A 24,778-nucleotide genomic window follows, 5' to 3' on the forward strand; every position below is an offset into this window, starting at 1 on the left:
TTTGTTCTGCTGTAGCCAATGACAGGTCGACTTGGCCTTGGGTTTTGAATCGTTGTCATGTTGGAACATCCAAGTACGTCCCATGCGCAGCTTCCGGGAGGATGAGTGCAAATTTGCCTCCAGTATTTGCTGATAACGTGCTGCATTCATCTTTCCTTCAACTTTTACCAAGTTTCCTGTGCCTTTGTAGCTCACGCATCCCCCAAAAAATCAGCGATCCACCTCCATGCTTTACTGTAGGAATGGTGTTCCTTTCATCATAGGCCTTGTTGACCTCTCTCCAAATGTAACGTTTATGGTTGTGGCCAAAAAGTTCAATTTTGGTCTCATCACTCCAAATTACCTTGTTCCAGAAGTTTTGAGGCTTGTCTCTGTGCTGTTTGACGTATTGTAGGCGAGATACTTTGTGACATTTGCGCAGTAATGGCTTTCTTCTGGTGACTCGACCATGCAGCCCATTTTTTTTCAAGTGCCTCTTTATTGTGAATCTTGAAACAGCCACACCGCTAGATTTCAGAGAGTCCTGAATTTCAGCTGATGTTATTTGTGGGTTTTTCTTTGCATCCCGAACAATTTTCCTGGCAGTTGTGTCTGAAATTTTTGTTGGTCTACCTGACCGTGGTTTGGTTTTTACAAAACCCCTGATTTTCCATTTGTTAATCACAGTTTGAACGCTGCTGACTGGCATTAACAATTCCTTGGATATCTTTTTGTATCCCTTTCCTGTGTTATACAGTTCAACTACCTTTTCCCGTAGATCCGTTGACAATTCTTTTGCTTTGCCCATGACTCACAATCCAGAAACGTCAGTGGCTGGATGAAAGATGCAATAGTCTGTCTGGATCCCAGAAACTCACTCAGCTTTTATGCACATACACTGATTACAAGCAAACAGGTCACAGGTGAGGATGTTACCTTTAGTAGCCATTCAACCCCATTTGTGTCAAATTCTGTGCATGTTATCAGGCCAAAATCACCAGGGTATGTGAACTTCTGATCAGGGTCATTTGGATGTTTTTGGTTGTCATTAAGATTTAAAAAGAGAAAACACAGGAGTTTGACAATAAATGGCTTCACCCAACCAATAACCATGAGTGGAGGAAACGTTTTTTTGTTATCATTCATATTCTCAGAAACAAGGCCAAGAAAGGAAAAATTCTGCCGGGGTATGTAAAATTTTGAGCACAACAGTATATAGACACACATATATACACTTTTTTTTATATGAACAATAATAAAAAATAAATATTATAATATCATATAAAACCACCGTCCCAGCTTCATTCATACTACTATATACAAACCCACACAACGCTCACACTATCCTTTATACAATATTATATACAATAAAACCTCAATAAACACAATACACTAAACCTAAATATATTATAAAAAGTAACACATAATGTATATACAACCTGAAACGAACACTGACCTACTGGTCCCACTGCCTGACCTTACAGTCACACCCTTACCGCACCTCATTCACACCACAGAAAACCAAAATACAACAAAATATACAAAAGTAACATGGAATTTTTTTTTTCATTTATATTTACATTTTTTTTTCCTGTTTATAAACACAGACCTACACTAACTATCCCGCCACCCCTGATCCAGCTCTGGCCACAAAGTTCAGGATTACTCCGAGCTAGGATCAGGCCCCAAAGTTTTTCCCCAGGCGGGGCCTGGACCAGGCCAGATCAGTCCTCTTATCACCGCTGATGAAGAACCCCCCCCCAAATCCCCCACCCAACCTAACTAAACCCCCTATTATACATTATATACAATATATACAGAACACAACCTACACACTCACCATCCAAGCCTCAAGTTCGATGCCGGCAAACCTTCTATTCAGGAGACAGAAATACAAAACAAAAATCTAGGGTGGAAAGACATCAGCCCAACACCAGGGTATAGGAGTACTACCGGACTAAGGCACCCTGAAGGAAAAGCCCCTCCAGAGACGGGCCGCCCTCCGGGCAACCAGTCCTTCAGACTCCAGAGAACGTACCTTCACCAGGTCACCTAAGATGTTCCTACAGACTTCATCTACATGGAGGATTTTACTCTGCGTCGAGACTAAAACTCGTGCGTTCCACGTGAAATACCTGACCACTGCACTGACTATGAATAAAGTGTCTCGGTCCCTTCTCCCAAGGTCTCCGAACACTCCATAGGCCCACCCGGCGTAGGACAGAGTAGCCAGCCGCGGCCAACCAATGGAAGCCCCCACCCTGTTGTACACCTCTGTATTAAAGGGACAATGAAGCAGGAAGTGCACCATGCTTTCCAGCACGTTAGCACAAGCCTCACGGGGGCAATTCCTGTCCTCGGAGCTCCTGTACTTCAAATTGTCCCTCACATACAGCTTACCATGGAAGCGGCGCCAAGTCAAGTCCCAGTACTTCTTGGGGATCCTGCTAGAATTTAACAAACTCAATCCAACCTCCAGATCCCGACTTGGGCAGTCTTTGAGGACCAATGGACTCTGAAAATGAGAAAGCAAGACCCTCATATCGAGGAGTTTCCTCAGGAGGGACCTCACCTCCCACATTCCCAGACCCCACCGGCGGATCATTTTCAGAACCGGGGTAACGTAAGCCGGGAGATGCCCGTGTGGTGTGCGAAGATCCTTCAATCTTCCCTCTGTCTCCCATTCCTGGAAGAAAGGCTGAAACCATCCCTTGCAGGAGAATACCCACGAAGGAGCCCTCTCTTTCCAGAGATTTGCCTCGTTCACTTTCAAGAAGGTGTTCACTAGGAACACCACAGGGTTCACCATATTCAACCCCCCCGCCAACGGTCCACAATCGATCCTTCTGAGGAAGGGATCAATTGCAAACGCGTAAAGCAAAGGGCTCAGAGGACAGCCCTGACGGACACCAGATCCTACCCAAAAAGGTTGTCCAATCCAACCATTTACCAGAGGGAAAGTCTCAGCTCCTGCATAAAAGGTCTTAAGCCAGTCCACAAACCCTCCAGGCAGACCATACCTCAAAAGGGTGGACCAGAGGTACTCGTGGTTAACCCGATCAAAGGCTTTCGCCTGATCCAGGGTCAGCAAGAACCCCTTCCAAAGGCCCTGCCTTGCTCCACTGCCTCTCGCACACCTAGAACAGCACTAAAAGTGCTACGGCCAGGAACGCAACAGTGCTGAACCTCCGAAAGGAGCCGGGGTGCAAACTTCACCAGCCTGTTGAAAAGTATCTTAGCCAAAATCTTCCTGTCCACATTGAGAAGTGCTATGGGACGCCAGTTCTCAATGCGTGATGGATCCTTACCCTTTGACAAAATGATCAAAGCTGACCTCCTTAATGATCTCGGCAGAGTGCCCGAGGAGAGACACTCGTTAAACACCTGAGTCAAGAGGGGGACCAAAGAGTCCCTAAAGGTCCTAAAGAACTCAGATGTTAAGCCATCCGGACCTGGCGACTTTTTGGGCCTAAGCCCATCGATTTCCAGTCTCACTTCTTCTTCTTTGATTTCTTCTGCAAAACCGCCCAGCAAGAGGTCAGCCCCTGGCTCAGGAACAGATTCTGCCAGGAAAGCCGACATCCCATCACGATCCAGCTCCCTCCTTCCCAAGAGGTGCGAGTAGTAGGAACTGACGACCTCCAAGATCCCTGATCTGGACCTTCTCAGGGACCCCGTACTGTCCACCAGCCCCGTCACTATCTTACTATTCACTGACATCTTACAGTTTCTGTAAGGGTCGGGCGAGCAGTACTTCCCGTAGTCCCTCTCGAAAACCAAAGATGCATGCCCATCGTACTGACACCTCTTCAGCAAGGACTTCACTCTGGAGATCTCCTCGCGGCTACCTCCAGTCGAGACAAGATGCTCGAGTTTCCTCCTCAGGCCCTGATACAGGCGATCCCTGTTCAGGCTTCTGAGGTTCGAGAGCTGCCGGAAGAATCTCGCCACCCGATGTTTGAACATCTCCCACCATTCTGACTTAGTGTTACTTAGGCCCAGCTATGGTACCTGGCTCTGAAGGAATTCCTCAAAATACCGTCTTACAGCTTCTTCCTCAAGGAGTGACGAATTCAGCTTCCAATAACCTCTTCCCATCCGAGGAGTCTCTGTAACATTCAGAGAAAACATAATCAAACAGTGATCGGAGAACTCCACCTCCACAACCGACAACGGTGAAGAGACGGCCTCCTCCTTCAAATATAACCTGTCTAGCCTACACCTGCACTGACTACCTCTAAAAAAGGTGAATCCCGTGTCGCCCGGGTTGTGCCGGATGTGGACATCCACCAGGCGAGCCTCACTCACTATCCTGTTTAACGCGACGCAGTCATAAGCCAGCCAGTCTCCGGAACCTCCTTTATCACAGGATCCCATGACATTGTTGAAATCCCCTCCGAAGACCACCTGCCGATTCGAAAATAAAAAAGGTTTGATCTTCAGGAAGAGACATTTGCGGTCCCACTTGGACTGGGGACCGTAGATGTTAATGAGCCGAAGCTCTTGTCCCCCCATGGAGACATCTAGGATCAAGCATCTCTCCATTTCTAATTCATTCACTCGTCTGCATTCAACCGCTGCGGTCTTAAAAAGGACCGCCACCCCGCTATATGGCTCGGCCGCAAGAGACCAGTAGGAGGGCCCATGACTCCACTCCCGCCTTGCTTTATGCAAGGTTGATATATCGGTCAACCTGGTCTCCTGCAAAAACGAAATGTCGGCGTCAAGTTGGCCGAGAAAATGAAAGGCCGTGTACCTTGCCGCATCTGACTTTATGCTGCAAACGTTAATATCTGCCAGCGTCAACGGGGTGGGTGCCGCCATCATGATTGATTGAATTAGATAGCCTTTTTCTTCCCACCACTGACAGTCCCAACCTCTTCCTCCGATAACGACGGGTTTTTAGTGCGCTTAAGACAAACAGACTCGTCCATTCTCTCCTTACATACATTCTTGCCCTTGTCTGGTGGTCCTGGGTTAGTCGTCCCCCCAGAGGGCTTTGTATTTGCCCCCCCGAGAGGAAGACCCAGCCATCTCCTGAGCCCCAACCACCTTGTCCGCAACCTCCGGCCCCGGGTCCCCACTTCCCCCCTCCAGAGAGAGGTCCTGGAGAGCCCCGAACTGGTTGGAGAGATCCACCAGAGGGGGGGCGGCTAAACCCTCCAATGGCGCCTGGATCACGGCCAGAGAGTCAGAGAGGTCGCACTCCAAAGAGGCAGCTCGAGACCTGGTCTCCCTCCTACCTCTGGCCGTTTTCCTGTTACCCTTTTTCTTTTTCTGTGACCACTCCCCCACTCCCTCATCAAGACTGTTACCAGAAGAGGGTTCCTGGGAAGACGTGGCATCCTCTAGCTCTTCCCTTTCAAGTCTCTTGACTTCCTCGCTCAATTCGCTGTCTTTAGGATCCTCAGCTGCAAGTGAAGTACCTGGGTCAGAGTTTAGGGACATTACTCCCTGCCCCCTGTCCCCACGGCGCTGCTCCTGCCGCCTGATGGTGGATGGCGGCAGCTTGCTCTTCACCGGTTCCCTGCCTCCCCCGCCCCTACTGGTCCCTTCACCAGCAAGATTAGTTCCAGCTTTCGCCTGTCCTGCACTCGCCGCTTTCAGGACCGCATTGGCGAAGGAACGCGGACAGCGACTGAACGGGTGACCGAGGTCACCACACAAGTTACACCTAATCCTGCGACAGGCAGCAGCAAGATAACCAAGGTCCCCACACAGTGCGCATTTCTGGGTGGTACACTGCGCACTGAAGTGTGTGGGGCTACCGCACCTGTGACAGACCTTAGGCTGCCCCCGGTAGAAAATCAAGATCCTATCCCTCCCCAAAAAGGTTGAGGGGGGGATATGGGTAACAGTGTTTCCCGAAACCTTCAATTTCACCATGAAGGTCCAGGCCCCTGACCAGATACCATGGTCATCCAGATTCTTTTGGGAAATATCGGTGACCTCTCCGTATCGACCCACCCAGGTCGTAATGTCCATACCGGAAAGCGACTCGTTACTAGTCAAAACGGTCACCTTCCTGACTGAATCTTGGCGGGTTATTGCCAGGGGAAAGAGACCATGCCATTCGGGGCGACTCCGAGCCAGCTCATGGCGAGACCAGAAAGGCTCAAGACCCTCCTGTCTCACGAAGCTGACATCGAAGTAGGAGGTCCCGTAGGGATGGATCAAGGCAAAGATGTAATATGCCGCAAAGCCCATCCCCAGCAGGAGCTCAACCACCTTCGACCTATCAGGACAGGCATCCTTGCTTACCCACTGGAGACGGACCACGTTCCTACGGTTACTCCTCTGCCCCGTTGTCGGCAGAGACCAGACAGTCTCTGCCCCTCTATCTCGGAAGGCTGAAAGACCATGTCTCTCCATCCAGAAAGACAGATCAACCTCCCTCCCCTCTACAGTGATGGAGCTCTCCCCTCTCCTCAGGGCGTTCAGGAGCTGCTGTTGCAAGTCACCATCCCAGGGCCACCAGACGAGGGCACACTACTACCTCCAGCACTGACAGCTCCTGAATAGCTTTGGGCTGAAGCCCCCGCCAATGCTGGGGGGGGGCAGCGGGACCAGCGCCTTCTTCCCCCCCCCCCCACCAACACCAGTGCTGCTCCCATCATTCACTCCACTACTACTCCCATCATTTGCTGCACCACTACTCCCATCGTTCACTCCACTACTACTCCCACCATTTGCTGCACCACTACTCCCATCATTCACTCCACTACTACTCCCACCATTTGCTGCACCACTACTCCCACCATTTGCTGCACCACTACTCCCACCATTCGCTCCACCACTACCCCCATCATTCGCTCCACCACTACTCCCACCATTCGCTCCACCACTACTCCCACCATTCGCTCCACCACTACTTTCATTCCCTTTACTTGTCACCCCATTACCACCATTTTCTCCGCTGTTCCCTGCACCTTCCACAGTCACATCCATTCCTTCTTCCCTTGTGTCTGGTGTCTCTGCACTCACACCTGCGGGGCCGGGGGAGGGGAGCACTTCCAGAGACTCCTTTCCCTTCAGCACCACACCCGTTTTCTTTTGGTTGCTGCTGGCTTTCTGCAGGTCCTCTCCTCGAGCGCCCTGCCCCCCTACTGCAGCATTTTGGTCCTTTTTCTGTGCAGACTCTTTCCTGGGCACTGCTGCCCGGCCTGCACCCACAGATTTTGGGGCTGTGGTGTCATTTTTGGGCGCTGGGGCACACTGCCCCCCTGTCGCAGCAGTGTGCCCAGTGTTCCTCACAGGTGTTTTTTTCACATCCCTCCCGGCCTCCCCGGCCCCGGTGATAATCGGCTTAGCCGCAGAGGGCAGGGAGGGATACTCCAGAGGACTTCCTATGTCCGGCGCCGTGAGTACCTCCACAGCCTCGCCCTCTGCACTGTTCCCCGCACAGATGGCAGCATCGCCGGACGTCCTTCTCCTCTCCCCACCTTGCCTCTGCCTCGAGCCCACTGCAGAGCCCGTGCCTTTAGGTTTGGTGGGGTTTGCACAGGAGGTGGCAGGCGCAACATCAGGCATTGGTACATACTTGTAACTCACCACCTCCTGTGCAGCTCCTCCGGTCTTTTTCCTCTTCTTGGTCTCCTCCATTGGTTTGTCCTCACCAAAAGAAAATTTAGTCAAGTCCACTGGAGACTCCAGCAGTCGGATTTCCCTCAGCAGTCCTCCTTCCTCTTCCTCCACCGACACTCCAGCCTCTGCTGTGGGAGTCCTCTGCCCTGCAGGGAGACTACTGGAACTCCGGCTCTGCCCCTCACTGGCTCCAGCACCTGGAACTCCAGTCACCTCTTCATCCTCCTCCTCCTCTTCACTAAGGACGCCGGCTGGCGGTTCTCCTGAGGTGTTTAACCCCTTCATTTCTGAGAACCGCCACTGGTTCTTAAACCTCTCCAGGAAGGGACCTGCGCTTTTCTCAATCCCTTCCCGGAGGAGCACTAACCTGACCACCTCGTCTCTAAGGGCTTTAAACCTCTGGGAGGTCGCGGGTCTCTCCTTGTTGGACGCCCGGGTGTTCAGGATCCGGGCCTCCCGCAGCTCCTCTTTCAGCTGGGTTAGTGCTTTGCCGGCGTCCTCGTACTCTCGCAACGTGGCGACCACTCGGAAGGAGAAGGAACTTGTGCACTCGCTGGAGCTCATCTCCCCCAGGATCTTGCTGGGCTCTTGTTCCTGGGGCCTGGGGTGCCCCGGTCTCCCTCTCTGGGCGATGAACCGTCTCGGGGTTGGAATAGGTGGGTATGTTCTAACTCACTCTTCCCGATCTCCTCACTCCCCCCTGGGCCGGTTGTTGTGGCTCCTCGTCCCCAGCCGGCATAGACCGGGGGATAGGAGGCTGGGAAGCCATGCCGGCCTCCCAGTAAGCCTGCCTCTCCCTGGGGAGAAGAGAGGCAGACGACGACCCTCCTCCTGGAAGTCCTGGAGCTCAGGAGGCAGGTGCTACTCTCAGCAGGGAGAAACTGATTGTGGGCACCTGTCCTACAGTCTCCTCCCCCAGTAATGGCTGATAACAGGGAGTAATAGATTGTAGTCTCCTGTCCTACAGTCACCTCCCCCAGTAATGGCTGATAACAGGGAGTAATAGATTGTAGTCTCCTGTCCTACAGTCACCTCCCCCAGTAATGGCTGATAAAGGAGAGTAATAGATTGTAGTCTCCTGTCCTACAGTCGCCTTCTGACCAATATTGGCTGATAACAGGGAGTAACAATTTTTCTTCGTGTTGGATCACTTGAAGACTTACTACAGAGCTGACACTCTAAATCAGCAGAGGAGAAATGGCAGTTGACGGGTTAAGCCAAATCGACCATGCTGACTTTTTGTGTTAGGGAGAGGGACCCCTCCTATAGGGGAGGCCAATCTGAGGCTGCAGATGTGAGTCCCACTGACATCACCCAGGAGTGGGAAGAGCTGGTGAGTCACTAGAGCGAGGTCCAGCATCTGTGCACAGCTCCCCGCACACTCTGCTGCGGCAGATCTCTGCACTCTGCTCACACTCACTGCTGCGGCAGATCTCTGCACTCTGCTCACACTCACTGCTGCAGCAGATCTCTGCACTCTGCTCACACTCACTGCTGCAGCAGATCTCTGCACTCTGCTCACACTCACTGCTGCGGCAGATCTCTGCACTCTGCTCACACTCACTGCTGCAGCAGATCTCTGCACTCTGCTCACACTCACTGCTGCAGCAGATCTCTGCACTCTGCTCACACTCACTGCTGCAGCAGATCTCTGCACTCTGCTCACACTCACTGCTGCAGCAGATCTCTGCACTCTGCTCACACTCACTGCTTCCTCTCTACACTCTGCATGTACATCCTGTTCACACTTGCTGTTTTTACACATTTATCTAAAGCTCTCCTGATCTCTGCACACCTGCTCCCTATCATTACTCATCTGATTGCTTCTTGTACCACAATAGTTATTTCACTATCATTACACGCTGATCACTGGCATTCTCACTGGGCACTTGTTACCCAAGTTCACTATATCTACAGCCCCTGAGCTCTGCTCACCGTCTACAGTCCTGAGGACCTTACTGAGCTCTGCTCACCGTCTACAGTCCTGAGGACCTTACTGAGCTCTGCTCACCGTCTACACTCCCGAGGACTGTCACCAAGAACTCTGCTCACCGTCTACAGTCCTGAGGACTGTCACCAAGCACTCTGCTCACCGTCTACAGTCCCGAGGACTGTCACCAAGCACTCTGCTCACCGTCTACACTCCCGAGGACTGTCACCAAGCACTCTGCTCACCGTCTACACTCCCAAGGACTGTCACCAAGAACTCTGTTCACCGTCTACAGTCCCGAGGACTGTCACCAAGAACTCTGCTCACCGTCTACACTCCCAGGGACTGTCACCAAGAACTCTGCTCACAGTCTACAGTCCTGAGGACTGTCACCAAGCACTCTGCTCACCGTCTACAGTCCTTAGGACTGTCACCAAGCACTCTGCTCACCGTCTACACTACCAAGGACTGTCACCAAGCACACTGCTCACCGTCTACACTACCAAGGACTGTCACCAAGCACTCTGCTCACCGTCTACACTCGTGCGGACTACTACAGAGCACTGTCTTCAATCTCTGCACACATGGGTGCTCTCAAAGTGCCCTCTTTACACCATCTGCAACCATGAGGCCTATCACCAATAACCCAAGTTCACTAAATCCCAGAGGACTGCTGTGGTGCACTCTATTCTCTACACCCCTTGAGGACTAAAAAACCTCCTGGGGACTAAGTAAAGCTTTGCTCCGTGTCTACACCCCTGAGGACTATCAGTGCACGGTCTACACTCCTGAAGACTAGACCACTATACTCATCATCTACACCCTTAATGGCTAAGGCAGTCACCTCTTTTTGATAAATTCTTGATGAGTATCACAGTGCTCTCTGTTCACCATCTAGACTCCTAAGGACTACCACGCTGGACTCTTCACCATCTATCCCTGTGAGGACTATCACACTGGACTCTTAGTCATCTACACCTCTGAGGACTATCCCAGTGTACTATGTTCATAATATACACCCCTGAGACTATTACAGTGCACTCTGTTCTCCATGCATTCTCCCCTGAGGATTCTCACAGTGCACTCTGTTCTCCATGTACTCCTCTGAGGATTATAGTGCACTCTGTTCTCCATATACACCCCTGAGGATTATCACAGTGCACTCTGTTCTCCATCTACACTCCTGAGGATTACCACAGTGCACTCTGTTCTCCATCTACACCTCTGAGGATTATAGTGCACTCAGTACTCCATCTACACCACCGAAGATTATCACAGTGCACTCTGTTCTCCATCCATACTCCCCTGAGGATTATAGTGCACTCTTCTGTCTATCTGCACCCCTGAGGATTACAGTGCACTCTGTTCTCCATCTACACCTCTGAGGATTATAGTGCACCCAGTACTCCATCTACACCACCGAAGATTATCACAGTGCACTCTGTTCTCCATCCATACTCCCCTGAGGATTATAGTGCACTCTTCTGTCTATCTGCACCCCTGAGGATTACAGTGCACTCTGTTCTCTATCCATACTCCCCTGAGGATTATAGTGCACTCTGTTGTCTATCTGCACCCCTGAGGATTACAGTGCACTCTGTTCTCCATCTACACCTCTGAGGATTATAGTGCACCCAGTACTCCATCTACACCACCGAAGATTATCACAGTGCACTCTGTTCTCCATCCATACTCCCCTGAGGATTATAGTGCACTCTTCTGTCTATCTGCACCCCTGAGGATTACAGTGCACTCTGTTCTCCATCCATACTCCCCTGAGGATTATAGTGCACTCTGTTGTCTATCTGCACCCCTGAGGATTACAGTGCACTCTGTTCTCCATCTACACCTCTGAGGATTATAGTGCACCCAGTACTCCATCTACACCACCGAAGATTATCACAGTGCACTCTGTTCTCCATCCATACTCCCCTGAGGATTATAGTGCACTCTGCTCTTCGTCTACACCCCTGATGATTGTGTCTGAGTATTTTGCTCACTAGTATTCCACCTCTGGTCACATTTGCACCCTTCATTCACTGGTATCACGCCCTGGTCACTAGTGCAGCTGCACCACCACTGTAATCCTCATTTCACATATTCAATCACACATCTTGGGGTCTGACTGTGCGGGAACCTTGACATGGAGAACTCCAATCCACTGGGAGGTAAAACCTGCGCCTGTAGTGTACTCCCTGCTGCTTGCTGTAGTGCACCTATAGTCCGCTATACTAGATGTGCTTGGAGCTAAAACTCTCAGCATGGCGCACTAACTAGTAGTAGGCTTAGCTGGCTCTTCTAGTTGTTTTTATGTAATGAATACTTTCCTTGTGTCCGTGGCTTGGGGTGAGATGCTCTGCGGCTGTATTTCCAGCGTCTCATCGGTTGGCAGCATGCTGGCACCTGTTCGGGGCACATTATAGGTTCACCGGGGCAGACGATTCCAGACACGTTTTGCATTTGCACCAGACATAATTTCTCCGGCATAATTTGTTTTCTGATCTGTATGACAAGAGCTTACGTTTCACGTTCTGTATCGCGGCTGGTACATTGTCTGGGATTCGCTTCTGTGTCTGATCATTCTCATATCTTGGTCCTCTCATTACAATCGCGGACCACCGTCACTATCAGATTCTCCATCGTGTTCTGCTCCGGACGAGCTTCATGCACAATAAATTCCTGCTGATTTCTAGACTGTTCTGCAGAATTGATCAGGAATTAAAGGGCTAGCTCCATCTTGCGTAAAGTAGAAAGACAGATTTGTACTGGTGCAACGTTGAACGCGCGGAGGGTTGTGCAACGTTGAACGCGCGGAGGGTTGTGCAACGTTGAACGCGCGGAGGGTTGTGCAACGTTGAACGCGCGGAGGGTTGTGCAGGTTTGGGCACAAGGGCAGTTAACCCTAAACTGTTTTCTTTTTATTATTCAATTCACTGACAGAAAGCAGAGATCTTGCCAATGTTAAGGGATTAAAACACAATGACAATAGAAAAATTGCAGAACATTTTTTTTGCAGAAAACGTTGGTCTGCTCCAGTAATACCGCTGTTTGTCTAGATCACTGAATATAACCCAAATGCCTACAAGTTTGTCTTCATTGCGTACGAACCCTCAGTCCCTTAATTCACAAAAGAAACTGCAAAACAAAGGGTGAAGAATATGGAAATGTGCATTATTAGGGTTTTTCCTGACAGATTGCAGACAGAACGAGACTGAAAAATGTGCTGAGGTCATTTTCTGCCTGCTGCAGTACCATCTTTAACCACTGGTCATCTGTTGCACTTTCCATAGACCTCAATGCAATAGCGCCCCCCGCCCCATTACAGTGAAGCCAGTAACTCTGTCTTGTGGCAGGTTGGATGCTAGGAATGTGTTACAACCAGTTACCGGACTGGATTGTCTGTGTGCAGCCATGTCAAAAATCGTTGGCTTTATCCAACATATAATCTAATGTACGCTGACAGCTTAAAAGAAGGTGTGTTGTATGTAAGGGCGTCTCTTCTTGAATACCACCTTTCGCTGGATTTTTTTTCTCCTCCAATTGCTGCTGTACCACTGATTCTGGAACAGTTTTTTGTTTTCTTCTGTGCTCCTCCATTTTTAAGATATGCAACCTGGTAATATTGGTGCAAATTTTCCTTCCAACCAACTGGGCACGTGCAGCATTTGCCTTTTCTCCTCTGATGCTGACTAATCAAATCACAGCCACGCCCACAGAGAAGTTCTGCTGCACATGCCCAGTTGGTTGAAAGGAAAATTTGCACCAATATTACCAGGTTGCATTTCTTAAAAATGGAGGGGCACAGAAGAAAACAAAAAACTGTTCCAGAATCAATGGAGCAGCAGCGATTGGAGGAGACTAAAAAAATCCAGATGAAGGTCTTCATGCCAGTGCGGAAAGTTATAAAACTTGTATGAAAAATTTGATCTAATATACAGTGTAGAGGATAATATAACAATGAGAAGGGGCATCACTGCTGCGATAATAACTCATTATCCTGCAATACTGATTTACAAGGAACTAGAGGACAGGACCAAAGCAGCAAGTATCTCAGTCACTGTTAAAATTACTCCTATTTCTTGCATGTCTACCATCTTAGACCTCAGTTCACATTGCTTGGTTTTTTGTCTTGTTTGCATTCTGTGCAATTTAAGGGTGTGGCATGCCCTTTGTTGAGCTGATTAGTATATATGTAGCTTACCACGGGCCTGGGTGGTCTGGAGTTGGGACCCGGTCCTATTTGTCTACCCTTTTATATGCATTACTTCAACTTTGATATACAGTAAGGTTTTTAATATAGGCAGTATAGGTACCGTCCCAATTTAGGGTCACCTTGCCACTGGTGGGACGGCTTGTATACTTTTTTTGATCAAAAATAGTTCACTAAGTACCCTATATTTATTATGCAACTTTGCTTTACATTTATATATAATGATGGTAGGGTATGAGATATATTTTTGTCTTTTGTAGGTTTTGCTTCTTTTTGCTAGTGTGAACATGCTCCTATTTCTTGCATGTCTACCATCTTAGACCTCAGTGAACATTGCTTGGTTTTTTGTCCTCAAAGTCTGCCCAGAGTATTTCATATCTATTATTTCGTATTTTATTCTGTATGCCCATATCTACATGCAAGATGCCACATAAAGAATCAGCTGCCATAATAATGCCCCTATATACTAGAATATAACTACTATAATACTGCTCCTATGTACAAGAATATAACTACTATAATACTGCTCCTATGTACAAGAATATAACTACTATAATACTGCCCCCTATGTACAAGAATATAACTACTATAATACTGCCCCTATGTACAAGAATATAACTACTATAATACTGCTCCTATGTACAAGAATATAACTAATATAATACTGCTCCCTATGTACAAGAATATAACTACTATAATACTGCTCCTATGTACAAGAATATAACTAATATAATACTGCTCCCTATGTACAAGAATATAACTACTATAATACTGCCCCTATGTACAAGAATATAACTACTATAATACTGCCCCCTATGTACAAGAATATAACTACTATAATACTGCCCCTATGTACAAGAATATAACTACTATAATACTGCTCCTATGTACAAGAATATAACTACTATAATACTGCCCCTATGTACAAGAATATAACTACTATAATACTGCTCCTATGTACAAGAATATAACTAATATAATACTGCCCCTATGTACAAGAATATAACTACTATAATACTGCCCCCTATGTACAAGAATGTAACTACTATAATACTGCCCCTATGTAGAAGAATATAACTACTATAATACTGCCTCTATGTACAAGAATATAACTACTATAATACTGCCCCCTATGTACAAGAATATAACTACTATAATACTGCCCCCTATGTACAAGAATATAACTACTATAATACTGCCCCTATGTACAAGAATATAACTACTATAATACTGCTCCCTATGTACAAGAATATAACTACTATAATACTGCCCCTATGTACAAGAATATAACTACTATAATACTGCCCCCTATGTACAAGAATATAACTACTATAATACTGCCCCTATGTACAAGAATATAACTACTATAATACTGCTCCTATGTACAAGAATATAACTACTATAATACTGCCCCCTATGTACAAGAATATAACTACTATAATACTGCCCCTATGTACAAGAATATAACTACTATAATACTGCCCCTATGTACAAGAATATAACTACTATAATACTACCCCCTATATACAAGAATATAACTACTATAATACTGCCCCTATGTACAAGAATATAACTACTATAATACTGCCTCCTATGTACAAGAATATAACTACTATAATACTGCTCCTAGGTACAAGAATATAACTACTATAATACTGCCCCCTGTGTACAAGAATATAACTACTATAATACTGCTACTATATACAAGAATATAAATACTATAATACTGCTACTATATACAAGAATATAACTACTATAATACTGCTCATATACAAGAATATAACTACTATAATACTGCTCCTATATACAAGAATATAACTACTATAATACTGCCCCCTATGTACAAGAATATAACTACTATAATACTGCCCCCTGTGTACAAGAATATAACTACTATAATACTGCCCCCTATGTACAAGAATATAACTACTATAATGCTGCCCCTATGTACAAGAATATAACTACTATAATACTGCCCCCTATGTACAAGAATATAACTACTATAATACTGCCCCCTATGTACAATAATGTAACTACTATAATACTGCCCCCTATGTACAAGAATATAACTACTATAATACTGCCCCTATGTACAAGAATATAACTACTATAATACTGCCCCCTTTGTACAAGAATATAACTACTATAATACTGCCCCCTATGTACAAGAATATAACTACTATAATACTGCCCCCTATGTACAAGAATATAACTACTATAATACTGCCCCTATGTACAAGAATATAACTACTATAATACTGCTCCTATGTACAAGAATATAAGTACTATAATACTGCCCCTATGTACAAGAATATAACTACTATAATACTGCCCCCTATGTACAAGAATATAACTACTATAATACTGCTCCTATGTACAAGAATATAACTACTATAATACTACTCCTATGTACAAGAATATAACTACTATAATACTGCCCCCTATGTACAAGAATATAACTACTATAATACTGCCCCCTATGTACAAGAATATATCTTCTATAATACTGCCTCCTATGTACAAGAATATAACTACTATAATACTGCCCCCTATGTACAAGAATATAACTACTATAATACTGCCCCCTATGTACAAGAATGTAACTACTATAATACTGCTTCTATGTACAAGAATATAACTACTATAATACTGCTCCTATGTACAAGAATATAACTACTATAATACTGCTCCTATGTACAAGAATATAACTACTATAATACTGCCCCTATGTACAAGAATATAACTACTATAATACTGCCCCTATGTACAAGAATATAACTACTATAATACTGCCCCCTATGTACAAGAATATAACTACTATAATACTGCTTCCTATGTACAAGAATATAACTACTATAATACTGCCCCCTATGTACAAGAATATATATACTATAATACTGCCCCTATGTACAAGAATATAACTACTATAATACTGCTCCTATGTACAAGAATATAACTACTATAATACTGCTCCTATGTACAAGAATATAACTACTATAATACTGCCCCCTATGTACAAGAATATAACTACTATAATACTGCCCCTATGTACAAGAATATAACTACTATAATACTGCCCCTATGTACAAGAATATAACTACTATAATACTGCCCCCTATGTACAAGAATATAACTACTATAATACTGCTTCCTATGTACAAGAATATAACTACTATAATACTGCCCCCTATGTACAAGAATATATATACTATAATACTGCCCCTATGTACAAGAATATAACTACTATAATACTGCTCCTATGTACAAGAATATAACTACTATAATACTGCTTCCTATGTACAAGAATATAACTACTATAATACTGCCCCCTATGTACTAGAATATAACTACTATAATACTGCCCCCTATGTACAGGAATATAACTACTATAATACTGCTCCTATGTACAAGAATATAACTACTATAATACTGCTTCCTATATACAAGAATATATCTACTATAATACTGCCCCCTATGTACAAGAATATAACTACTATAATACAGCTCCTATGTACAAGAATATAACTACTATAATACTGCCTCTATGTACAAGAATATAACTACTATAATACTGCCCCCTATGTACAAGAATATAACTACTATAATACTGCTCCTATGTAGAAGAATATAACTACTATAATACTGCCCCCTATGTACAAGAATATAATTACTATAATACTACTCCTATGTACAAGAATATAACTACTATAATACTGCTCCTATGTACAAGAATATAACTACTATAATACTGCTCCTATGTACAAGAATATAACTACTATAATACTGCTCCTATGTACAAGAATATAACTACAATAGTACTGCCCGTATGTACAGGAATATAACTACTATAATACTACCCCCTATATACAAGAATATAACTACTATAATACTGCCCCTATGTACAAGAATATAACTACTATAATACTGCTCCTATGTACAAGAATATAACTACTATAATACTGCCCCCTATGTACAAGAATATAACTACTCTAATACTGCCCCTATGTACAAGAATATAACTACTATAATACTGCCCCTATGTACAAGAATATAACTACTATAATACTACCCCCTATATACAAGAATATAACTACTATAATACTGCCCCTATGTACAAGAATATAACTACTATAATACTGCCTCCTATGTACAAGAATATAACTACTATAATACTGCTCCTAGGTACAAGAATATAACTACTATAATACTGCTACTATATACAAGAATATAAATACTATAATACTGCTACTATATACAAGAATATAACTACTATAATACTGCCCCCTATGTACAAGAATATAACTACTATAATACTGCCCCCTATGTACAAGAATATAACTACTATAATACTGCCCCCTGTGTACAAGAATATAACTACTATAATACTGCCCCCTATGTACAAGAATATAACTACTATAATGCTGCCCCTATGTACAAGAATATAACTACTATAATACTGCCCCCTATGTACAAGAATATAACTACTATAATACTGCCCCCTATGTACAAGAATGTAACTACTATAATACTGCCCCCTATGTACAAGAATATAACTACTATAATACTGCCCCTATGTACAAGAATATAACTACTATAATACTGCCCCCTTTGTACAAGAATATAACTACTATAATACTGCCCCCTATGTACAAGAATATAACTACTATAATACTGCCCCCATGTACAAGAATATAACTACTATAATACTGCCCCCTATGTACAAGAATATAACTACTATAATACTGCCCCCTATGTACAAGAATATAACTACTATAATACTGCCCCTATGTACAAGAATATAACTACTATAATACTGCTCCTATGTACAAGAATATAACTACTATAATACTGCCCCTATGTACAAGAATATAACTACTATAATACTGCCCCTATGTACAAGAATATAACTACTATAATACTGCTCCTATGTACAAGAATATAACTACTATAATACTGCTCCCTATGTACAAGAATATAACTACTATAATACTGCCCCCTATGTACAAGAATATAACTACTATAATACTGCCCCCTATGTACAAGAATATAACTACTATAATACTGCCCCCTATGTACAAGAATATAACTACTATAATACTGCCCCCTATGTACAAGAATATAACTACTATAATACTGCTCCTATGTACAAGAATATAACTACTATAATACTGCCCCTATGTACAAGAATATAACTACTATAATACTGCTCCTATGTACAAGAATATAACTACTATAATACTACACCTATGTACAAGAATATAACTACTATAATACTGCCCCCTATGTACAAGAATATAACTACTATAATACTGCCCCCTATGTACAAGAATATATCTACTATAATACTGCCTCCTATGTACAAGAATATAACTATTATAATACTGCCCCCTATGTACAAGAATATAACTACTATAATACTGCCCCCTATGTACAAGAATGTAACTACTATAATACTGCTCCTATGTACAAGAATATAACTACTATAATACTGCCCCCTATATACAAGAATATAACTACTATAATACTGCCCCCTATGTACAAGAATATAACTACTATAATATTGCTCCTATGTACAAGAGTATAACTACTATAATACTGCCCCCTATGTACAAGAATATAACTACTATAATACTGCCTCCTATGTACAAGAATATAACTACTATAATTCTGCCCCTATGTACAAGAATATAACTACTGTAATACTGCCCCTATGTACAAGAATATAACTACTATAATACTGCCCCTATGTGCAAGAATATAACTACTATAATACTGCTCCTATGTACAAGAATATAACTACTATAATACTGCTCCCTATGTACAAGAATATAACTACTATAATACTACTCCTTTGTACAAGAATATAACTACTATAATACTGCTCCCATGTACAAGAATATAACTACTATAATACTGCCTCTATGTACAAGAATATAACTACTAAAATACTGCTGCTATGTACAAGAATATAACTACTATAATACTGCCCCTATGTACAAGAATATAACTACTATAATACTGCCCCCTATGTACAAGAATATAACTACTATAATACTGCTCCTATGTACAAGAATAAAACTACTATAATACTGCCTCCTATGTACAAGAATATAACTACTATAATACTGCCCCCTATGTACAAGAATATAACTACTATAATACTGCCCCCTATATACAAGAATATAACTACTATAATACTGCCTCCTATGTACAAGAATATAACTACTATAATACTGCCCCCTATGTACAAGAATATAACTGCTATAATACTGCCCCTATGTGCAAGAATATAACTACTATAATACTGCTCCTATGTACAAGAATGTAACTACTATAATACTGCTCCTATATACAAGAATATAACTACTATAATACTGCCCCCTATATACAAGAATATAACTACTATAATACTGCCCCCTATGTACAAGAATATAACTACTATAATACTGCCCCCTATGTACAAGAATGTAACTACTATAATACTGCTCCTATATACAAGAATATAACTACTATAATACTGCCCCCTATATACAAGAATATAACTACTATAATACTGCCCCCTATGTACAAGAATATAACTACTATTATATTGCTCCTATGTACAAGAGTATAACTACTATAATACTGCCCCCTATGTACAAGAATATAACTACTATAATACTGCCTCCTATGTACAAGAATATAACTACTATAATTCTGCCCCTATGTGCAAGAATATAACTACTATAATACTGCTCCCTATGTACAAGAATATAACTACTATAATACTGCTCCTTTGTACAAGAATATAACTACTATAATACTGCTCCCATGTACAAGAATATAACTACTATAATACTGCCTCTATGTACAAGAATATAACTACTATAATACTGCTCCTATGTACAAGAATATAACTACTAAAATACTGCTCCTATGTACAAGAATATAACTACTAAAATACTGCTCCTATGTACAAGAATATAACTACTATAATACTGCCCCTATGTACAAGAATATAACTACTATAATACTGCCCCCTATGTACAAGAATATAACTACTATAATACTGCTCCTATGTACAAGAATAAAACTACTATAATACTGCCCCCTATGTAGAAGAATATAACTGCTATAATACTGCCCCTATGTACAAGATTATAACTACTATAATACTGCCCCCTATGTACAAGAATATAACTACTATAATACTGCCCCTATGTACAAGAATATAACTACTATAATACTGCCCCCTATGTACAAGAATATAACTACTATAATACCGCTCCAATGTACAAGAATATAACTACTATAATACCGCTCCTATATACAAGAATATAACTACTATAATACTGCCCCCTATGTACAAGAATATAGCTACTATAATACTGCCCCCTATGTACAAGAATATAGCTACTATAATACTGCTCCTATATACAAGAATATAACTACTATAATACTGCCCCCTATGTACAAGAGTATAGCTACTATAATACTGCCCCTATGTACAAGAATATAACTACTATAATACTGCCCCCTATGTACAAGAATATAACTACTATAATACTGCTCCTATGTACAAGAATATAACTACTATAATACTGCTCCTATGTACAAGAATATAACTACTATAATACTGCTCCCTATCTACGAGAATATAACTACTATAATACTGCCCCCTATGTACAAGAATATAACTACTATCATACTGCTATGTGCAAGAATATAACTACTATAATACTGCTCCCTATGTACAAGAATATAACTACTATCATACTGCTATGTACAAGAATATAACTACTGTAATACTGCTCCCTATCTACGAGAATATAACTACTATAATACTGCTCCTATGTACAAGAATATAACTACTATCATACTGCTATGTACAAGAATATAAGTACTATAATACTGCTCCCTATATACAAGAATATAACTACTACAATACTGCTCCCTATGTACAAGAATATAACTGCTATTACACAGCTCTTTATTACAGGTATATTCATGCTGCCGCCCGCTGTGTGCCTTCCGTGTACTGATCGGATCCCCTCTTATCCGCAGGCCTTGTGTGTTTCGGTGACCACCACTGATCTGACGGAGACGCAGGCGCTGGTGTTCTGCGGTGCGGACATTAGCTGCACGTGTGGCGAGCTGTTCTTCGCGCAGCCCCTGGAGTTGGCGCAGCAGGCCGGCCAGAAGCTGCAGGAGGAGTTCTTGAAGCAGAATAGAAGTTCCGGTGAGTCGCCGTCCTCTATGTGATCGCCGGCGATTACTTGATATATTCTCTGTAGAGTCTGGTGACAGCGTTGTTGGGAGCGGCGCAGTCACAGCAGAGATTTGTCTACACTGGATGCAATTGTAACGAACACTCAGCTGTCAGATTGTGAGGAAAGAAATGGCTGCAGGCATAAGAGAGCGAGGTGGTGAGAACGGGGTCCACAGCTCAGCAGACAGTATCACACAGGAGAGGATTAGATACACGGCTCAGCAGACAGTATCACACAGGAGAGGATTAGATACACAGCTCAGCAGACAGTATCACACAGGAGAGGATTAGATACACGGCTCAGCAGACGGTATCACACAGGATAGGATTAGATACACAGCTCAGCAGACAGTATCACACAGGAGAGGATTAGATACACAGCTCAGCAGACAGTATCACACAGGAGAGGATTAGATACACGGCTCAGCAGACAGTATCACACAGGAGAGGATTAGATACACGGCTCAGCAGTCAGTATCACACAGGAGAGGATTAGATACACAGCTCAGCAGACAGTATCACACAGGAGAGGATTAGATACACGGCTCAGCAGACAGTATCACACAGGATAGGATTAGATACACAGCTCAGCAGACAGTATCACACAGGAGAGGATTAGATACACGGCTCAGCAGACAGTATCACACAGGAGAGGATTAGATACACGGCTCAGCAGACAGTATCACACAGGAGAGGATTAGATACACGGCTCAGCAGACAGTATCACACAGGAGAGGATTAGATACACAGCTCAGCAGACAGTATCACACAGGAGAGGATTAGATACACAGCTCAGCAGACAGTATCACACAGGATAAGATTAGATACACGGCTCAGCAGACAGTATCACACAGGATAGGATTAGATACACGGCTCAGCAGACAGTATCACACAGGATAGGATTAGATACACGGCTCAGCAGACAGTATCACACAGGATAGGATTAGATACACGGCTCAGCAGACAGTATCACACAGCATAGGATTAGATACACGGCTCAGCAGACAGTATCACACAGGAGAGGATTAGATACACAGCTCAGCAGACAGTATCACACAGGAGAGGATTAGATACACGGCTCAGCAGACAGTATCACACAGGAGAGGATTAGATACACGGCTCAGCAGACAGTATCACACAGGATAGGATTAGATACACAGCTCAGCAGACAGTATCACACAGGAGAGGATTAGATACACGGCTCAGCAGACAGTATCACACAGGAGAGGATTAGATACACAGCTCAGCAGACAGTATCACACAGGAGAGGATTAGATACACAGCTCAGCAGACAGTATCACACAGGAGAGGATTAGATACACGGCTCAGCAGACAGTATCACACAGGAGAGGATTAGATACACGGCTCAGCAGACAGTATCACACAGGAGAGGATTAGATACACGGCTCATCAGACAGTATCACACAGGAGAGGATTAGATACACAGCTCAGCAGACAGTATCACACAGCATAGGATTAGATACATGGCTCAGCAGACAGTATCACACAGGAGAGGATTAGATACACAGCTCAGCAGACAGTATCACACAGGAGAGGATTAGATACACGGCTCAGCAGACAGTATCACACAGGAGAGGATTAGATACACGGCTCAGCAGACAGTATCACACAGGAGAGGATTAGATACACGGCTCAGCAGACAGTATCACACAGGAGAGGATTAGATACACGGCTCAGCAGACAGTATCACACTGGAGAGGATTAGATACACAGCTCAGCAGACAGTATCACACAGGATAGGATTAGATACACGGCTCAGCAGACAGTATCACACAGGATAGGATTAGATACACGGCTCAGCAGACAGTATCACACAGGAGAGGATTAGATACACGGCTCAGCAGACAGTATCACACAGGAGAGGATTAGATACACGGCTCAGCAGACAGTATCACACAGGATAGGATTAGATACACGGCTCAGCAGACAGTATCACACAGGATAGGATTAGATACACGGCTCAGCAGACAGTATCACACAGGAGAGGATTAGATACACAGCTCAGCAGACAGTATCACACAGGAGAGGATTAGATACACGGCTCAGCAGACAGTATCACACAGGAGAGGATTAGATACACGGCTCAGCAGACAGTATCACACAGGAGAGGATTAGATACACGGCTCAGCAGACAGTATCACACAGGAGAGGATTAGATACACGGCTCAGCAGACAGTATCACACAGGAGAGGATTAGATACACGGCTCAGCAGACAGTATCACACAGGAGAGGATTAGATACACGGCTCAGCAGACAGTATCACACAGGAGAGGATTAGATACACGGCTCAGCAGACAGTATCACACAGGAGAGGATTAGATACACGGCTCAGCAGACAGTATCACACAGGAGAGGATTAGATACACGGCTCAGCAGAAAGTATCACACAGGAGAGGATTAGATACACGGCTCAGCAGACAGTATCACACAGGAGAGGATTAGATACACGGCTCAGCAGACAGTATCACACAGTAGAGGATTAGATACACGGCTCAGCAGACCGTATCACACAGGAGAGGATTAGATACACGGCTCAGCAGACAGTATCACACAGGATAGGATTAGATACACGGCTCAGCAGACAGTATCACACAGGATAGGATTAGATACACAGCTCAGCAGACAGTATCACACAGGAGAGGATTAGATACACGGCTCAGCAGACAGTATCACACAGGAGAGGATTAGATACACAGCTCAGCAGACAGTATCACACAGGAGAGGATTAGATACACGGCTCAGCAGACAGTATCACACAGGATAGGATTAGATACACAGCTCAGCAGACGGTATCACACAGGAGAG

The 24,778-nt window shown here is 43.9% G+C and overlaps 1 protein-coding gene across 5 annotated transcripts in view; it reads left to right on the forward strand.

Moving 5' to 3' along the window:
* ARAP1 (ArfGAP with RhoGAP domain, ankyrin repeat and PH domain 1) overlaps positions 1–24,778 on the forward strand; it is a 534,432-nt gene that overhangs the window by 398,026 nt on the left and 111,628 nt on the right. For all 5 annotated transcript variants that reach the window (XM_073661183.1, XM_073661187.1, XM_073661186.1 and 2 more), the window contains exon 14: positions 21,747–21,921. In XM_073661183.1, the coding sequence (XP_073517284.1) occupies positions 21,747–21,921 (175 nt within the window). The remainder of the gene's footprint in view (positions 1–21,746; positions 21,922–24,778) is intronic.

The sequence above is a fragment of the Phyllobates terribilis genome, unplaced genomic scaffold (genome assembly GCF_046119375.1).
Source record: "Phyllobates terribilis strain yellow unplaced genomic scaffold, ASM4611937v1 Scaffold_2__4_contigs__length_985480577, whole genome shotgun sequence".
In the NCBI taxonomy this organism is placed as follows: Eukaryota; Metazoa; Chordata; class Amphibia; order Anura; family Dendrobatidae; genus Phyllobates; species Phyllobates terribilis.